The 20532-nt window shown below is 40.0% G+C and overlaps 1 protein-coding gene across 1 annotated transcript; it reads left to right on the top strand.

Moving 5' to 3' along the window:
- Positions 1-2260: 2260 nt before the first annotated feature.
- Positions 2261-20326, top strand: LOC119017623 (rho GDP-dissociation inhibitor 1-like). Its single transcript, XM_037094410.1, has 6 exons — positions 2261-2419; positions 6336-6524; positions 9612-9695; positions 15692-15768; positions 16235-16298; positions 17814-20326. The coding sequence occupies exons 2-6, from the start codon at positions 6338-6340 to the stop codon at positions 18011-18013; spliced, it is 612 nt and encodes a 203-aa protein (XP_036950305.1). The 5' UTR covers positions 2261-2419; positions 6336-6337; the 3' UTR covers positions 18014-20326.
- The last annotated feature ends 206 nt before the right edge of the window (positions 20327-20532 follow it).

Here is a 20532-nt window from a genome sequence, read left to right on the forward strand (position 1 = left end):
TTTGAAAGTAACTTCCCTCTCGTTTCAGATCACGTGCCCTTCCTCCTGTGTTCCTGGTCTGACGTCATCCCTAATCCCTGATTGTTTGCACCTGTGTCTCCCTTCCTCATGTGTATAAAGTCTTTGTCTTCCCCTGTCTGCGTCCTAAGTCCTAAGTATTTCGTCGTCTCGTCGTGTACCCAAGCCTTTTCTCACAGTCCTGAATTCTCGTCTTGATAAGTATTGTCTTGTTTTGTTTTTCTGTATTTGTCCTCTTGAGAGAGTGATTTTGATTTTGTAAATTTTCCGGTTAGGATTTTGAGTTTCAGTTTAGCCTGTTTCTTAGTTGTTTCTTTTCCTCCCTCGGGAGCACCTTTTGTTGTAATTTTTGAGATTGATAGGATAGTATATTTTTTCATAGCCTTGTGCCATCTTCTGCGGAGTGACTTTTCTTTTGTAAATTTCATATTTCAGATATTAAGAATAGTGTAGGTTTTCCTCCTTCGGGAGCGTCTTATGTTTTTGTGTGTTTTGTGTTTGTTTGTCTTGTCTGTCCCTATAGAGTTTCATAGCTTTTCATTTATCATCTCATCTGAAGAGTTGCGAATCAGAAAAATAAAACTTGATTTTACTTCTGTCAAATCTGCATCTGTGTCCTCTTTTGTCCCAAGTCTGACACATTAGTTTTTGAGGGAGGGGACTGTACGCATGTTACTATATGAATACTGGTCCCTCTAGTTAGCAGGGAAAACACTGTGCCATTGACATTGACTTTACTGACTTTTCACACAGCAAGCGTCAAGATTGCTAGTTTTAGACCATCGCTGTTAAAATGAGGTGTGATCCTAACAGGCTGCTGTCAGACATATTATACGAGACATATTATACATATATATTGTACTTATTCTTCCATCTGTACAGCTCTGTGCCTTTCAAAATCCTCCTGAGTTTACGCATAACGACATATCACAATATCACCCACCGTGCTCAGCGACAGCAACATCTCACCATGTCTGAAGTATGAAGTACAACTTCAGCTGTTTTGATTCAGCACAAACAATTTTATGTTATACTCAACAGATGTTTACTTCATTGCAATTACAAGCAATATAAACAGCATATATGGTTAATGTTTGCCCTTTACCTTTGTTCGATCATAATTTTGAATTAAAGTGCTACTCTTTTTGTAATATGTGATTTAAAAAAAAAGTGGAGGAAATTCAACAAATTAAGCAAGGATTTTTCACAACTATTTTTTATTTATTTGAACTTCATTAGAAATTTAACCCATTCAGGTCAGTTTACGCTACACAAGCTGATGGTGATGTGGGTCGAGTGGATGGGGGCACCAGCATTCTCCTCCTGAGTTCCCCTCACGATGGCTGCAGAGGCTGGGGTTCTTGGAACATGTTGTGTTCTCTAGATTTGAGGTCTCACCAGTACCTCGAAAAGAGGCGTTTCCTCTGGAGCTCCCGTCTGTTCCACTCTGGCTTCAGTGCAACCCAGATGACAAAGGCGTTGTAAACAGAGATGTCCAATATGTCAAAGAATATCACCAGTGGCCAGTGTAGGGTCTTACTTTTGCAGCTGTAGATAGTCACCAGCGTGTCCATGTTGTCCACCCCTCCTCTGGTGACATTATAGTCCATGATGATCTCTGGTTTTGATGCTCCTGGCCACAGCCTCTCCCATCCCTGTGCAGTGTACTCATGAGTACCACATTCTTGCCTTTCTTTGACGGGCTGGTCCTGAAGCTTATTTTCATTTTGGAACTGGCTGATCTCATCCTTTTCTTCAAAATCACTGTCAGAAATGTGATCCTCACACCAATTTGCACCAGGGATAGAATGTGAGCAAATAAAGACAGAGGGGAGTGTACAGTGTGTGGTCACTGAAAATGTGTTATGATATGTGTTCTTCACAAAAAAAGAGCCAAGGACAATGAGTCTGAATTTGGAGAAAAACATTAATCGTATAATTTTTCTCCGCACTCCGTTTCATAATTTTATCACATCACTTTATAACCTGAAAAGTGTCACATTATAAAACATAAATTGTCATGTTTTATCAATAATTTCAATATATTGTTTTTACAATAAAAGTTGATTTTTTTATCCCATGTTAAGTTTATCTGTGATCACAACGTGGAAATGCACCTCTCTTGTTATGACGGTAAAATACTGATGTTGTGACGTCACAGTCACTTGTTTTCGGTCGTATATATAATAACTCAACTGAATATGAGAGGGGAACGTTGGGAGCGCGCGGCACTGTACGTCATGAGCGTGCAGCGTGCGCGGACCTGTTCATGGGACCATGTTGCGCGGGCGTCGCGCGGGGCGGCGCCGTTCCGTTGTTCGCCATACTTGCACGGGAGCTCAGAGCAACCAACGCACTTACTGCAAAGGCACCTGAAATCACCACTGCAGATAATATTACGGTAGGTGTTGTCGGTTTTAAGGACAGCTACCAACACAATTTAAAGAGCACTGCTAACCGGCGCTCACCGCTGTGACCGTACTGATTTCACTACAGCTCTCCAACTGATGATAACTTGTCAGGCTAATGTTAGCCGCTGGCTCTGGTTAGCCCGGCTGAATTGTTCAAAGCAAGCGAACTAGCCACTTGTCTCCCTCATCAGTCCCACCCTGTATGAGAGGGTCGGCGCCTAGGCAAGTCGAGCCCCATTGTTGAGAATAAAGCAATTTAATCACTCTGGCTACTTAACTTTTTGCAGCTAGCAGTGTGCATTCGTTGCACTGTCGTGCTGTCAAAAGCGGTACGTTAGCCGGTTCTGTGAGAAGATGCCAGACTACAGAGGGGTTAGCTAGCAACCCCAGACTGTTATACCAACGTTATACCGCTGTGGTAGCTGCGGTTAATTTAGCTTCTTGACACATTATAATTAAGTAGCATTTGGAAATAATACAAACGTGTAATCACATCTTACTACTCTCTAGCAAATATTGCTTTATTTGGTTACAATTATATCTAAAAGCTTGCAACATTGATGTGCTAGTAAAAACCTAGATTACACCTTTATCGCAGTGGGAAAACATGAGTATGTCTTTATAGCTTTGCAGTTTAACGTTAAATTCAGCATTTGTTCTTGTATTGGTGCAGCAGGAAGAGAAAGGGTTGGATGGATAGTGCCGTTGCACTGCTGTTTGTTGTTCAATACTAAAATAAATATACTCAGAAGAAACTCAGGTCAGACAGATGAAGTAAACTTAAGTCAAAGAGTGAGTCAGTCAGACTCCTGTACTCTCCCTCTGTGTATGTGGATTTTAAGTTTCAAGCTTCCTGTCTTGTTCAGGGAGCAGTTTGCCTGCTGAATGCTGCTTCCCCCCTCCAGCTGGGTGGGGTGAACCTGTCAAGTTGGTCCCAGTGCAATCCTGACATTCCTCAATGTTGATCTTTTGGATGACACACCTTTATGAGACCTCTTATATTACTTAATGTGAACTCCTTCTTATATTTGTGCCTTTGAGCCCATTTGAACTGGAGAAACAAGGCACACATGGTCAAACAGAACAGGATAATCAAGATATCATAATTTCCTTTAGCGATTAAAACCAACTTTATGCTACTTCAGCCATCTACGTGATCCCTGTCCATGAATCTCCTGGTGTAACACAACAGTGACAGACAGTTTATTGCCAGGAGTTATATAATGCATTCAGTCTGAAGACCCCTCCCCCACCAGCACCTCCCCTGTCACTACAGTCAGCCTTGATCCACATTTTGCAGCTACCAAATTTAGTTATGCTAAAAACTTGGAGTTTGTTTTGTGATCAAAGAAGTCCCCCAGATCATCAAAGTTATTAGACTGTGTTCTGACACGTCAATGGAAGCCTAGAGCCTAGAGCTCCGTAGTTGGCAGATATTACACCTCTATTGCTTGTAGACAGTCCTCTGTAAGTTTGGGCAGGTCAGAGAAGAGACCCAGGGAGATGTATGCTCACTTCATACCAAAGATAGGAATCTGTAGAGTGATCATCACAACAGCCTTTACAGATGGTATATGTTATTTGGCTGATATTTTGGGCTGATATTGCCTGTCACAGATAAATTGTTATCCACCTATATGTTGTTTAATATGTGCTGAAATGAAAACAATTTGTGTAGAGATCACTGTGCAAAAAGATATGCTTAATGATTAAATTCATAGTGAAGTTCGCTATCAGTGCTGTGATGTTATTTTACATAATAAATGTTATTGATAAACTGTAAAATATTCTGCCTCTGTTGCATATCTTTGACACAAGTGTGTGATAACCACAGTGAGGCTTGGTTGCAAAAAAAAAAAGAAAAAAAGTGTGTGTTTCAACCTATATATCAATTTTGGAATTTTGTATGAGTGTAATGGTAGCTCAAGATAGAAAACACCTCACAGCTGTTTTTGCCAATAGCAGTTGACATTTGAATGCAATATACAGTTGGTTGTGCAGCCCTACTATCAATCAGGCTACTTCCTTAGTTTACTTTGCACTGTGGTTGAAGGTGGTTGCTGAAAGCATCTAGATCCGTCAGTGGTTGCTGTCATGATATAAACTGTAGTAGGTCAGTATTAAAGCTTTATTGCTGGCTTTAAATAGATTTTCTTTATAATCAGTTATATCATATATCAGTTAAATGTTGAGTCAAAAAGTATTTAAAAAATAATGCCTATACAAAATTTGCTTGTTTTGCTCAATCAAAACTCAAAATGGATGATCAAAGTAATACATAACAGCTTAAAAAAACAATTATTTCATTATCAACAAACCTGCTAATTGTTTGGAATAGTTTGAAATGGCCACCACAACTTACTGAAGCCATAAATAACGTCATCAAATGTTTGTTTTATTCGACCATCAGTCTAAAAGTCAAAGATATTAAGTGTACACATACATACAATAGAGGAAAGCAGCAAATCCAGACATTTGAGAAGCTGGAGTTACAGAATGTCATTGTTTCCTTTACAAAGCAAGGACTTAAATTGATTGATTGAATTAAAATGGTAGCTGGTCAATTTTCTTTTAATCAGCTAATGGTTTCAGCTTCAACTTAATGTAAAATGTCTTTTGGTGTGTCTTTACACAGGACTACATTTCCGTTTGTTCATGCCAGCTATATAGCTGCATACTTGGCACTCCACTGAAGGATTAGGCCCAAATAGAGTTTACATCCTTAATTTACTCTGCTGGTTTTTCCACATTACTGCAATTTGGTATTGTACACAGACTCTCCCATTAGGTTTCTCCTGCAGCAGCAGCAAAGGAAACATTGTCATGATTATGAATAGTATCAAATATGCTGGAGTGATTAAAGATAGACAACCAACAGTAAGGTGGTGCAGGAGAATGAAAGTTTTTGAAATGGAAACAAACAGTAATGATTCAAATTTCTGCTCTGCATTTCACGAGTCTTAACATGGTTTATGAGCCTGCTGTGTCAGTGAAGTACTGCTGGTGGGATGCCCTTAATGGGAATGTCAAGTCTTTTGGCATAAACAAAGTTCTTCCTGCTTTTGTTACTTGTTATATTTTAGCAAAGGGACTTCCAACATTGACCTCCCTAGCAAGAGATGACCCTTCTAAAGAGGATTACAGAATGAACAAACAAGCTTATTTTCTGTCAAAGTGAAACTTAAACCCATTGGCTTAGCTATTTCTTGATATGAATTAAACCTATTTCCTTATCCGGTGTTTGATGTGTGCAAGTAATCTTGTACTTAAGATTGTTTTCAGAAAAATGGTTAATTTCCATGCAGCCAAAAAATCAGCCACTTTGACACTTTTCCCAGGGAGTCAGTCAATCAAGGGAACTTGACAAAAAATACAATAGATGGTTCCTTGTGGCTTGGGCCCTTGAATTTTGGCCCTCAAAGAAAAAGTTTGGGCACCTTTGGCCTAAATGATGGTAGGCGTGAGAAGGGTCACACCTTCGTATGGGGTTGTCTATCTTGTTATACATGACTCCTCATTCTTAACTCTCCTAGTGGTGATGATGTCATTTCAGAGAAATGTATTCAGATGGTGTCACAGAGTTTAGGTCATCAGCAGCAGCAGCAGCAGCAGCAGCAACAGAAGCAGCATAAATAGAATGGCTGTGGCCGCCTTATGAGCACAACCTCACAGTCTCACACCAGAACAGCTACAGATCTAGTTAGGATGGACACTTTTCATCAGCATTCCTTATCTGCATTATTGTTGCGGTTATTTGTTCATCCTGTGATTTACAACGTCTTTTGCCAGAGGCAAGTGTCCACGAGGAATACGGGAAGAATTCAGTGTGCTGTGTTTAAAAATGTCTTTATTTTTATTTTCCAACCATTCCTGATTTATTTTCATGTGTACCCACTCTGTCTCCAGACATGGCTGAGGATGAGGCGACTCCAGAGCAGCTAGCAGCCATCGCCGCCGAAAACGCGGAGCCAGAGGTGGTGAACTACAAGCCACCAGCACAGAAGTCTGTAAAAGAGATCCATGATCTGGATAAGGATGATGAGAGCCTACGCAAATATAAGGAAGCCCTGCTTGGCTCTGGGTGCTCTGAGGCTGGTAATGGAGTGTGTGTGTGTGTGTGTGTGTGTGTGTGTGTGTGTGTGTGTGTGTGTGTGTGTGTGTGTGCGTGCGTGCGTGCGTGCGTGCGTGCGTGCGTGCGTGCGTGCGTGCGTGCGTGCGTGCGTGCATGTGCGTGTGTGTGTGTGAGTTTAAGAGAGAGGGTAGAGAGTCCTAGATCCCACTTCCTGTAGGACACCATCCATTTCTGCTTTGCTTATGAGTCAGAAAGGATATGTGATGGGCAGTCAGATGATTTAAGGTCGTTATTGATCGTAAAGGTTTCTACAATCTACTGTTCAGGCGAGTCATAGTATTATAATGTAGTGTCATGGTATTTAGTGTCTTCTTGCTTCTATTTCCAAACTTCACATAACCTCAACATACCAACAGTATGATACAGCCAACTATTTGGCTATGTTGATTAGATGAATTACTTCATATAGCTATTGGTGACATAAATAATGCAACTTGAGTTATAGCTAGCAACATCGTCAATAAGGAGCTGGTGCCAAAAAAGCTGTTATTGCATTTTCAAGTCTGGCTATAGTCGAAGAGGTGTTTCAACGCTGAGAAATAGATATTGCAGTCATAGATCATGGATGGTTGTGGTTCATAATATTGTATTTTCTTTTTAGCCAGATCGCCAGGCTAGAGTTTGACCGATAGTGGATTTTTAAAGGCCGATATAACAACCATAGGTGGGAAAAGGAAAAAGCCAATAGTCCATTAACCCACCGATATAAAAAAATTAAAATAATGTCTTGGTGAAAGTTGGATAGGTAAATCATAGTGATTTGAATTCATATTGTAATGTTTTATATCTTTTTTCAAATGTAACATTTTGAAATTAAACAATCTTTAGTATTAACTGTATTAGAACTGTTGAACATTAGGGCCTTTCTCTCTCTCCCCTTGGTCCCTCCCACCATCTCAGGGATAAGTTACAGTGAGACTTGGGCTTTGTAACATTAGTAAAATAGAGTTTAGTAAGGACACAGTCTTTGATTTGAGTTAAAAAGCCAGCAGTTAGGTCTCTCTTTGATATCAAGACCTCGAGAGAGGCCAAATGGCTTTTTCAGGGCTGATACCAATTATTAGAAATCAAGGTGACTGAAAACCACCTATTTTCTTTGCTATTCTTCACAGTAAAAACGAAAACCAATAAACCCTCAAGTACAATTAACTCTGGTATTGTTCTTAAGTACAGTTTTCGGGGACTTTAGTGTTTGACTTTTATGCTACTTTATACTTCCTCTACACTAATTTATTTGATACATTTAGTTTCTCCTTACTTTGCATATTCTCATCATTTTGTGTTATAGGTTATAAATTGTGACATGTTACCAATCAGATAGTGTCATGGGTGACATTGTGTTAGAGGATGCTGTGTCATAGCTAAAGTAGCACATTTTGAAATTTGTCTATTTTACAGGGAAAGGAAGTAAAATTACTAATTACGAACAAAAATGTATCTGCCTGATAATCGCCCATGGCCGATAATCCATCTATGGGTTTAGGCACAGTACTGAGTGTTGGTCACCTGCGTTTTAGCAGTGTTCAGAGCCCATTACACAGTCACTATAGGTATGCATATTGAACTGAAGAAAATGGACTTAATAAAATAGATGGAAAATGAGATTGATGACTAGAAAATATGTCTGAAACAGCTTCTGTGTAGATGAGCTGTAGTTAAATGAGCTGCATCACAGCTTTCAATATCAAAACTGTTAAAACAATAATTTTATGCTTTAGTTTAGAGAAACGACCAACCTAATGTGCAGCAGTCACCTTGATGAATTCTAAATACAAAACTGGCCACTCTGATAGAATTTTATGAGTAGAATAGAATAGAATAGAATAGAATAGAATAGAATAGAATAGAATAGAGCAGTAGCAGTGAAAAAACAGTGTAAAGAATAATTAATATATACAATATAAACATAGGACATAAAGTAATGGCACTAAAAAGGAGGTAAGGTGCACAGTCCTGAGGAGTATGTACAATAACAACAGCAAAAAGGTACAACCCACTCTGTATTTTTTTTTTTTTTTTAAAGAATTGATACAAAGTAGTAATTCTTCTTCCAGAATACCTTTTTTAGCAGATGTATACAGTGTGGACATTGGCATGAAGAGATTAACCAGGTATCTGCAAAGACTTTATTTTCACCAGATTAAACATTAGGAAGTTAGTGCTGAGCAAATCTGCTGGTAAAGTGGAAATCAGGGGCCACCTTTGACCTCATACAGCTTGTCAGTACACTGTTAATTGTGCAAGTCATAATCTGAAAATGTTTCAATCGTTCAGCTGTAGAGTTGTAGCTGAAGTTTGTGAGGTAAAGTAGTTCAAGGCTCATTTGTTTCAAAGCATTTGTGTTTTTACAAAATGAGCTCAACATGTGTCTTAGAAAACCAGAAAAGAAAATTTGATAGTATACAATAAGACTCAGATGTAGGTCATGTCAGAGATTTTATTACAATTTAGATGGAGATTGACTGAGGGCCAAGTCACTGTTTAGGTTCATTTTCCAGATGTTCAGGTCCAGTAAGCTAAATCAGACTTACAGAGGGTACTGTGTGTATTCAGTATGCATATTCATGGGAACATCTGTGACCTTATGTTTTCTAGTATGATGACGACTGATAAATCAGAATGGTATCTCTAAATGAAGAGAAATGGCAGCATCAGTTGACTGAGAAGAAAGTAAAATTTAATTAATGCAGAAACGGTCCCAACTACAGCAGAGCTGTCCTGATTTCAGCTCCCCTGACTCACCGTGGCAGCTGCTTTTTACAGGAAAAACAAACGTGTGCAGGTCTCTTGTACATGTTTGGATTCTGGTCAAAGTTGTCTTCATGCATCTACACGAGTGTAAATTACACAAACACTTTTAACCAGCCATACTGGATGTTTTGACTTTGCAAAAATTTGCATAGTATGAAGATGGTATTAGAAATAGATATGGTGGCGAATACACTGCACAGTCAAAGGTGTTTAATAAGAAGCTGTAATTATACAGTGTCTAATAATTCACCTCTGGAAAGTTATGTTTCAAAAAGTCTGTTTCTCTGATCCTGTCTCAGATCCCTCTCTTCCCAATGTCCAAGTGACCCAGATGTGTCTGGTCTGTGAAAGCGCCCCAAGCCCCCTGATCCTGGACCTGCAAGGTGAGTCCTTGTTGGGAACTATGAACCAACATTGATAGGGACAGGGCCGATCTGATCAGTGTCGGTATCGAGTCCGATGCCAGCATAATTCATGGATCGGAAATTTCCAATCCAACCATTGGAGATTTCCTAACCACGAGCGATGTCTGTGCTTTAACGTTGTCTGCTGAAATGGCTCCACAAGTGATTCCTGCTGCTAGTCTCCTAGCCGGCTACAAACTGTGGAATGGATTTCCTGAACGGAGACGTGGCTCAATGAGACACAGAGTTACGCGACATGCTCCCGTTCATGAAATCCATTGCACAGTTTGCAGCCAGCTAGCAGGCTAGCATTGAGCAGCACTGTGGCTATATATGTGTGGAAAATATTTTACACTGTAAACACCGCAAAGCAAGACAGCAAAATGCAATGTTTGCAAAGCCGTTGTTCAGAGAGGTGGAAGCTCCCTCGCAACATACAACACCACTAACACAATTAAACATTTAAAAAATGACCACGCGAAAGAGCATTAACATTTTTAGCCATGGGGCAGAAAGACGACAGGAGCCGCCAGGAATCACTTCGGGAGTCATTCCAAAAGCAAGGAAAACTCCCAGCAGACAATGCTAAAGGGATTACTGAGAAGTTGCTCAACTTCATCATACTTGACCAACCTTTATCAGTGGTGGAAAACGCAGAATTTCACAGCCTGATTGAACACTTGCAGGCACGGTATAGTTTACCATCCAGGAAATACTTACTAGAGACTGCCCTGCCTGAACTATACAACAACCAAGTTAGCTGAGATGTTAAAAGGAGTTCCAGCCCTGAGCTTTACTACAGATATTTGGACTTCAGTTGTCTGCCTGCTGTCATACTTGCCTGTAGAGAGCTTATTTCAGCCTCATATAAAATGAACAATAATGATAATATAAAATATAAATAATAATAATATTAAAGCAAACAGAGCTCTAGTATCGGAATAGTATCGGTATCGGCAGATATCCACATCCAGAAATTGGGGTCAGATCAGAAGTGAAAAAATGTGGATCGCTGCATCCCTAAACATTATCGGTGTGTGAAGAAACAACAGTGTTGATATTACGTCAAAGACGTATTGTGTTTAAGAGATGCCGTCTTTTCAAATCATTTGAGATCTCAGGGCTTCCGACTTGGATTGTACCAGCCATTATGAGGCCATTTAAGTTTTTCAGTTGTTTTTTTATGTTTGGAAAAAGTCTCCATCTATTTCAGTTGTTTAGGAGAATGCTGCAATGCTGTTTTGCTGTGAAGATTGAGACATGTTTTGTGGATTATGAAATTCCACTTAACTTTTCAGCTGCATGAGCCTGAGTAGGTAATGTCTACACTTAAATAATTGGGTGAAATTATGAAATCATCGTAAAACATCCTTCATTCAGCCTGTGCTGAGCAGGCTGTAAATAAATATGGATTCACTGTTGAAGTAGAAGGGTATATAGCAAGTACACAGACAAGATTCTTTTTTAATTTGGCTGATGAGTGTATGCATGCACTCACAATCCTCCCAGTGACCATATAGTGATTTAGGCACCCGCCTCTGTAGCTGCTTGTGTCCCAGCTGGCCTAGATTCGAATCCATCCAGAACATTCTGTCCTGTGTCCAGCCCCCACCTGCTTCCATCTTGATTCTCCTATCTTCACAGCTAAAAATAATGACATCCCACCCTGTAAATAAAACTAAAACAGTTCAGTTTGACTGATTGTGGGTTGTTATATAATAATTTAAGTTTAACATCTCAGATAGCCCATAGGGATGCTGATATTCACCTATTTAAATAAAACCATTTTCATGTCAAAAATTAATATCCTATACAGAAATATCCTGAAAAAAAACCCAACTTAGATTTGTACCATAATGGGAGGCTGAAACTTTCTATATGAACTACTGCCTTTCCATCATTGATTGTCTTTCTTCCATCTATCTTCAAAGTAGTAATGGACTGCTGGTTGTCTCGCTGCCCTTCAGACATATTTAGACATTTATATTTCAAGCAAGTTAGGAAGCCAGTACCAAACTGATATTTAAGCATTATTAATATTCAGAAATGAGAAATTCTAACATTGATACGAGTATTGTTAGCAAGTAAGTAGTCTGAATAAATACTGTTGTAGTGGCAGTCATGAGGCTAATAACAATAACGTTTGCATATTAAATGTTTAACATGCAGTAAATACAATTATATATGATTACAAGGCTTTGTGTACTGTGTGTTTAAAAACACGAGCATCTAGATTAATTAACTCTTGTCGGAGGCTAGAGATGAAGCTTAAAAGTGCCTGTTCCTCCGTGGCTGGGCCCTCACTGGTGCATGATGGGTCCGTGATGGGTCATGGAAGACTCTTCCATGACTGGAATGGGATCCCCTGTGACTTAGTGAATTGTAACGACCCTAAGTACTATGTATGGAAACCAGTTGCTATGGTTTGTCTATCCATCAGGCAGAGCAGTAATGGTGGAAGCTGAATCATTACTGAAAGTGAAATTAGCTGTTCTTACTGTATCATGGACATACAGTATTTGACATGAGAGTGTAATTCCTATGCAGAGCATATTTAATGATGAGCAATGCTATCATATCATGAGATGATCAATATTATGCTTCAGCTGTTTGTTTGTCATCTGTACTGTATGAACGTGAAAGCAATGTGGCTAGAGAATGAATGATTTAACAGGAAAGGCAAAACTACAGGTGCAGCATTTGCTGAGCCGCTGACTTTTATAGTGCAAGAAACGTTTTTGTTTCTTATTGCAGTTATATGAATATAATTTGTCATGCTGTAAGATTATTAGACCACACCACCAGATGCGTGCTGAAATCTGATGTTTATTTTTCCAGAGTGATCATGTTATTTTTGAAAGACTAAATGCCAACAAATATGGAAATAAAAAATATTTAAGCAGAATATTTCTTTAGGTAAAAACGTGTTTTGGATTTTGGAATTTAATGCATCGATCCTTTTTCAGTATATTGGGCGGCTGTAGCTCAGTGGGTAGAGCAGTTCGTCTAGTGATCGAATCCCCGCTCCCCTGGGGTGGAACTGGGCTACATGTCAAAGTATCCTTGAGCAAGATACTGAACCCCAAAATTGCTTCTGATGTGCAGTTGGCACCTTGCATGGCGGCCTCTGCCATCAGTAAGGGCTGGCTACTCGTCCAGGGTGTATAATGCCTTTGTCCAGAGAGATAACTGGGATTGGCTCCAGTAAACCCCACGACCCCTTTAAAAAAGTGGATAAAAGTGGTAACATCCTTACGACCCTCACGGATAAACGGTAGATAATGAGATGAGAGAGAGACCCTAACCCTGCTCTGAAATTCTTAGAAATTTTTGGAAGCTTTTGTGAAGAGATGAGATCTAAGTCCCTGTTGAGTGAGCCTTGAATGCTCCAGAGATCTAGGATTTCCAAAAACTGAATAAACACTGCACATATAAACACAGGAATGCTTAGCTAGCTCAAGGTTGTTATAACCAAAATACTTTCTGAAGTGTGCATTGGCAGATTTATATAGGCTATTACAAATCTGCAGACTTCATGTGAAGTAACTTATTAGTGTTTAAAAAGTCCAAAAGCTGAAATGTGTGGAAAAAATATTAATGTAATCATTTCAAAAATCTGAAACATGTCACCTAACAACATATTCTGTTTCAGTATACACTGTGACAAAACAAAGTTTGCTCTCAGATTTACGCACATACCTGACATTATGGTCTAACAGCATGAGATATACAACAACAAAAAAAAATCTCTTATACTATAATAGTTTGTCCTGTTGTTGTTTATATTATTCTTTCTCCAACAATATTACTTACACTTCCATGCAGTACTATGGAAAAACAAAAAGTTGAACGGTAATATTGATGACCTCATGATATGGTAGATAATCTTTAAATATGCTCAGTCATCATATTTGTAATTGAAGTATTTGGTTTGAATATTTCACTGGCTGTGGGTGGTTACAAGACACATCAACTATGATGCTCAGGTGACACATTTTCAGCAGAAACGATTGTCATTGCGCAGTACAATTTTTCTCTTATTTTTTTTCAAAAAATTCCACACAGTGGTGGATGATAAAAGAGATGCAATCAGTTTATAAACGTCTGTTCACAGCCATCCTTTGCGTATCTTGGGAGGTGCCAGAGGCCAAACACATCATTAGCATTACAGTGCATCTCTTTGTTCTTATTCAATGGGCATCCCAACAGGTCTCCCAGCCCCCAAGCTCATCTGGCAGCTGCGGGGCTGTTGAATCAACTACAGAATTTTGTCCCGCATTTTGTCAGCGTGCGTCCACAGACACAAAGAGGACAGACAGATCTCGAGAGCGAGAGCTGCCACACGTGCTCTCTAAACTCCGATCAAATTGTCTGTGCTTATAACACATAAACCAAGATTCTGTTACTGCAATGCCTTTTCACCCCCTAATATGCTAATGAGGAACACTTTTCTTGTAGTACTTTGATAAAATAGAGAAAGCGTGTGATGTACGATGAAAGCGGAGGCTAAAATCTCTGATGAAACTGTAAAACAAGTAGGTGGAGGGAGAAATGTTTCACTTCTGTTGGCACTGTGGCTTATGAGATGACAGGAGGCAGGGTGAGTACACATTGCAAGAGACCACCGGTCGGGCTCTAACCCTGTAACCAGCCTCTGTAGGGTGTCTGTTTCGCACACCTTACCAACTGATTGACTGATTTCATGTGCAAAACACTACACTACACTACACTTACTAATCTGCCTGCACACTATCAACAATACCTGAACATCACAAGCTTCACATGTCAATGTTCAGAGCAGTTTTAGACCCAATCCCAGTGTTTGTTTATAATAACATCTCAGAAAATAAAATAGTCTTTTTAATTGATTTAAATTTCATATTTGATGCTGTTATAGCTCATTAATAACACTTCCACTAATGTTAATTTACATGGTGGGCCACAGACTAAAGAAAATTACAGCATGAGCTTACCCCAAACTAATGATTAGCCTAAGATGTCCCTGTTGGGTTTTTATATCAGATTCAGTATGAATACAGCAGAAACCTCAGGCAGTTTGCTGATTTCACATATCTCTGCAATGCCAGCAAAAAACAGTTGTCTACCGAGAAGTGCCTATTGTTGTCACAATGATTCAGTCTATTGGATTGCATCTGATTGTAAAGATCGACCTAATAACTTGCACCTCAGAGTGTAGGGTCAAAGGTAACAAAACCACCCCAACTAAATTCTAAACATTTTAATCGTTCATAATATCTGATATTTCAGCCCATTTAAAAAACATCCTGATGATGAGATAAATACAAGTGGATTGTAGTATTTTTCCTTTTGTTTTTAAGTGAGATGCATCTTTAGGTTGTTTCTGAAGTTCCAGTAAAAGCCTGCAGAGGATGAGTCATACAAACGTAGTTAGTGCATTAGATCACTGCCAGTAAGGAATCACTGCAACTTCTGTGATGTGATGTTGTATTGTTGTGGCATCAAGGCTAAGGTACTCGCAAGAGGAGAGCACATGCTCAGCACAGCGGGAGCTTGCAGGAAGCTAATGCGCAAATCAAGAGCCTGTTTTCATGGACACCCAGGGGGCTGCTGTCGACTCCAAAATATAAAATCTGATGTTTAGGTTTTTAATTATCAGGTCTACAGTACAGTGTATCTGTATGAATTTTTTTGTTCTTCTAGTTCTAGTTTTTAGTTCTTCGATAGTAATGTGGTGGTTATCAGGGGTAAGTACTATCCAGTAGAATTGGTTGGCCAGAAAAATGTCATCATTGAATTCTCAGTGTTTGGAACACGTGGAAGCATTCCATGTTTAAACTGTAAAAAGGACACAGGAAGGATTTTTCTCCACAAATATTTAATGTCGACATTGTATCGTTCGGTTTGGTCCTGAGTTCTCCTGTGACCAGCATAACTCTCACTATGATGTACAAAATATTAATGCCTATGCTTTTTTCCCTTTTCATTTGTAACAGGAGACTTGGAATGCTTTAAGAAGCAGGCCTTTATTCTGAAAGAGGGAGTTGAATACAAAATAAAGATCAGCTTTAAGGTGAGTGCTGCTGTAGCTACAGTTATATACAAGGAAAAGAGCCATAGTCTGTTTTCTTGGAATGAAACAGTAGTCATCCTGTGTTCATCCAGAAACAACTTCCAGAAATATTAATCAATGCAAAATGCATTAAGGCCAGAAGACATTTAAGCTGTATCATACTAACTACACAAAAAAATCCAGGAAATATTCAGTCTCATGTCATAAAATTGATTTTAGTATTAGCCAGTTTTGCTCACAGAATACATCTACATGGAGCCTGGACAATAAGAGGTGTAAAGATCAACACAGTCGTGACTATATTGCCATATTCATTGACAGAAACAAGTTAAATGCCAAACAGGATTCTCTGTTTTCATATTTTGGCAACCTTTCAGGGACAAGTCCTTGTTAATTTATAACCTATGTATTAACAAAACAGAACACATCTATGATTGTCTTTAACACTGTTTTGTCTCCTCCTCAGGTGAACAAGGAGATAGTTTCAGGTCTGAAGTATGTGCAGCAGACGTACAGGAAAGGAGTAAAGAGTAAGTAAACAATTTCTCTTGGCCTAGTTGAAATGATTTCCTCAAACATACAGCTCCTGCTTCTAAACAATCAATCACCCCATTCACACTGTCTTTGAAAGGCAGGGATCTTGCACCAATAAACCATATCCTCGCCTATGTGAAAGTTACAGAGGCAGAATGAGGGGACAGTTTCCTTTCACCTCTGAATCGCCAGGGGAGGTAGTAACGAGCTGCAACAGAGGCAAGACACTGTGTGAATGAAAAAGCTGGCAGCGCACAGGGGTGTGTTGGCTTTCGCAGCCTGACAGCCAAACAGGTCCTTCACTCATCAAATAAAAGAGAAACATCCCACACTTCAACCCACAAAGCAAAGTTACAAGACCGAACAACAGTAAAGTGGGAGCAAGAAGTGTCTTCAGCATCTTATATGAGGAAACAAATACCATATGTGTGAAGGGTCTGTCTTTCTTTCCGACCATCACTCCTGACAGAGACTTCAATGAAGATTCCCTCAGAAAACAGCACCCCTCCTCGTGGGTTAGAACCAGACTGGCTCCACTGTTCAGTAATGCCGATTATGTCATGTAAGAGCAAACAAATAACTTTCCATGATGCATGGTGGGTCAGGATCTCAATCACAACCCATTATAACGGCATCCATATGATTATAAACAGTAGGCTGATACATGTTTAGGTGGAAACACACTGAGAAAAACCCACACAGATCTCAGGGTTATGATGTGTACCTTCACGCCTCTTTTGCTTCTGCAGCGCCAGCATCCTGTATGAAATGACACATTGGCTCAGTGTGAACAGACAAAGGCAGTGTAAAGGCCTTCTTTGCGGCGATAATGCTGAATCGCTGTGTGAAAGGGGCTAGTACTTAACCATTAAAGACTTGGTTGGTCCTTATTCTTCAATACCACTCCTAAACAACAAGGTCTGTCATTTGCTTATGAGCTACAGTTGCCGGCACTACTTTGTTTTTATTTTGGGTGCATTCATAACTCAAAAGTGATGAGACAAACTACTGTAACAACATGAAAATACATTTTAGAAACGCAGACTGCCAGCTAGCAGTTAGTCACAAACACAGACACAAACAATGTCACAAACACAGAGGGCTGACTCTTCTCTCCTCATGTGTGTTGAATTATGTCAATGAATTCTGTTCGTTTTTCAGCTGTTAATTTGTCAACATTTGCTGGTTCTAGTGTAAATGAGAGGATTTGTTGCTTTTGTGTCATTTATGATATTAAATGACAATCCTTTGTGACATGGACTGTTTGTCTGACAAGAGAACCAATTTGAAGATGTCACTTTGGCTCTGAGAACTTGGAGTGATGAGCGTTTTTCATAGTTTATTTATTTATTTATTTAACGTTTTATAGAATAAATGATAAAAACAAATAACCATTAAAACAGTCATCAGATTAATTGATAATGAAATAAACATTAGTCGCTGCCATCCAAATAGGCACCAATGTCAAACATTTCTCTCTGACGATAATGTATCTTCTTGTTTGTTGACAGTTGATAAGTCAGACTACATGGTGGGCAGCTACGGGCCTCGTCCCGCTGAATATGACTTCCTGACCACAGTGGAGGAGGCTCCTAAAGGTGTTCTGGCCCGCGGCAACTACGTCATCAAATCAAAGTTTACTGACGACGACAAGCATGACCACCTGTCCTGGGAGTGGAACCTCAACATCAAGAAAGACTGGAAAGACTAAAAGAGGCCTTTGTGTTTGAGGGGCGAGGGAATCAAAATCCTCCCGCCCCTTGCATTTCCTCAGCCGCTCCCCCCATCCCCGCCCTGTGTCCACCATTTCTGCCTTGTTTGTTTTTACATTGTTGTGCATTTCATGCTCTCATGCCTTAGTTCCCACCTCACTGTCTTAATACCCCAGCATCCTTCCCACCTCTCTGTCAGCAGCAGTAGCATCAGCAGTAGCAGACCACTCCCCTCCCTCCCTCCGTCCGTCCGTCCATCACCTCCCTACCTGCCCAATGTTTCACTGATTGCACACAAGTCACCTCTGCTCACCAACCTGCCATCCTCGCTCCACCCCCAACTGAGCTGTGCTATGTAGCACCTTACTTCCTCACACACAGCCCTTTGTTTTTATTTTCGCTGCTTGAAGAGATTAACCCCGCCTTCCACCTCTCCAGAATGGTGTCTTCCTCTCTCAGTATGAAGTACATGTGGAAAAGCAACTGTACAATCAATTTTTGTTTGCCTTTTTTATATAATTGTATCAGTGGTTGTGTAATGTGACTGTATTCACATCACTGTTAATCAGCTGTTGTGTTCATAGCGGGCCCCACCACATCCACCTGCCCCCACACTCCCACTCACACACTACAGTATTCCTTTGCTTGCCTACTCACTTGCTGGCTGTATTTTGATATGATTACCAATACCTGCCTTTGAAATTGATTCAAATCTACTCTACAGCGCCTCCCTCCCTTCCCTAAATGTACTCACCCACCTCCCCTTCAGATGGGGACTGGGGCCAAAGTGAACAAGGGAGTAAAAAATAAGTATAGGGTAAAAAAAATCTGCCTCATGTATCAAATAATGTATTTTTGTCATGCCTTGTGTGCACGAGCAGTGCTTGCTATCAGTTAGTCTGTATATCAAGGGCTTACTCTCACTACCAACTAATAACCATCTGTAGCCCTGTTGTAGTAGAGACTATCTATACAGGTTACTTATAATACCCCCTTTCCACCAAGTGCTTCTGCTGGGCTGTGTGAGGGCAGCCAATAGTCTCACCGTAGAGTTGCGTTTTTTCCCAGCATCACTAGGAAAGGCTACATCGGACTACATCAACTTCTACAAATGTTGCTCAAGGCCTCACATGCCTACGTTGAACACATTTATGCTTTTCAAAGCGATTATGGTTAAGTAAAAGGCAATTAAACACTACATGTTGATTCTTGTAAGCTGATAATGTTAACCTTTGTAAGGCCTAGCCTTTAGCGAGCTAGTTTTTCCTACGCTGGTATTGATTCATAGTGAAAATCTTTTGTTGATTCTTGGTGAATAAATCAGACACACTACATGAGCTCTGGCTGTTAAAAATGGCAGCCATTAGGTTTTAGTTGGTCCTTGGTCACAGTAAACCTGCCCCTAATCCATGTTGTAAGGGGTTCTTTGTTCTGGACTAGCAACGTGTTAGTGCTGCTCTTGAACTAGTTTTCCTGGCTTCTGCAGATAACTAGTTGAGAGGAGGCACTGGCTCTGAACCAGCCTCGACCTGCCTTGGTGGAAAAGGGGCATCATCAGATACAGCTCTGCACATGTTCACTGCTCCAATAATACAAATGTAATTGGAGGGGACTGAATGTTACAAATTGGAGAAACGATACCAAAACCACTTAAAATCAGTAGTTATGAGTCTCAGCACTCTTGCTCCTTTTAGCCATGAGGCCTTAGCACTAACTACGATCATGTGGAGAAAAACAAAAAAAAACTAATTTAATCTTTTTTATTTGATGTTCCCCTTTGCCTTAATGTACGTCATTCCCCCTACAAAGCCCCCTCCCCCTCTTGCTCATTCAGATTGCTTCATAAGTTGTAGCTTGCAGTCAGGAGATCCAGTCAGGTGTGTAGGAGTAGAACCACAGAAAGCACAGGAAGAGGCTGAGCCAGGCACCGCCTGCTGCTGCCGATGACCTCGGCAGTGTCGGGTCTCACACACACGGACTGACGCCGAGAGTAAAGAGAAAAGACTAACCCAGTGATCCTTAGACGGAAAGCAGCGAAATGAAGGTGACACTAACACAGAACTATGATCAGTATTATATGGGAGAGGAGGAGGGTTTTAAAACTGACCAGTAATACTAAATTGAAATCGACTTGTACTGTACCAGAACATATGGATGTATAACTTTTCTTTTTCTTAACTATGTATTCCTGCGCCATACATTCCTTCACATTGTACAGTTTCTATGAAAACGCTGGCATGCTGGTGGGGTTGTATATTCTATCATCATTTGTGATTGCTCTTCTCGGTCAATAAAGATTTTGCTCAACTTGGCCTCTAAAACGGTGCTGTGCTGCAAATAAGTAGAACTAGTTCTGCTTGTACCTGAACAACTAGTGGGGAGTCTCATAGTTTAAGTTTAGTCTGCTGGTCTGAACACTTGTATAATGTTTTCTTTGGCTGTGAAGAAGTCGATGGCTTCAGCTTGATCTTTGAGACTGTTAACCTTTATTACTGAAAGCTTGCATTACAAACTGGAA

The sequence above is a fragment of the Acanthopagrus latus genome, chromosome 1 (genome assembly GCF_904848185.1).
Source record: "Acanthopagrus latus isolate v.2019 chromosome 1, fAcaLat1.1, whole genome shotgun sequence".
NCBI lineage: Eukaryota > Metazoa > Chordata > Actinopteri > Spariformes > Sparidae > Acanthopagrus > Acanthopagrus latus.

What these genes read in the sequence shown, in the direction of transcription:
- LOC119017623 (XM_037094410.1), top strand. Translation starts at nt 6,338, where the DNA reads ATGGCTGAGGATGAGGCGACTCCAGAGCAGCTAGCAGCCATCGCCGCC. An exon ending in CCTGATCCTGGACCTGCAAG is followed by an intron (nt 9,696 to 15,691) that starts GTGAGTCCTTGT and finishes CATTTGTAACAG; the next exon opens with GAGACTTGGAATGCTTTAAG. An exon ending in AAATAAAGATCAGCTTTAAG is followed by an intron (nt 15,769 to 16,234) that starts GTGAGTGCTGCT and finishes TCTCCTCCTCAG; the next exon opens with GTGAACAAGGAGATAGTTTC.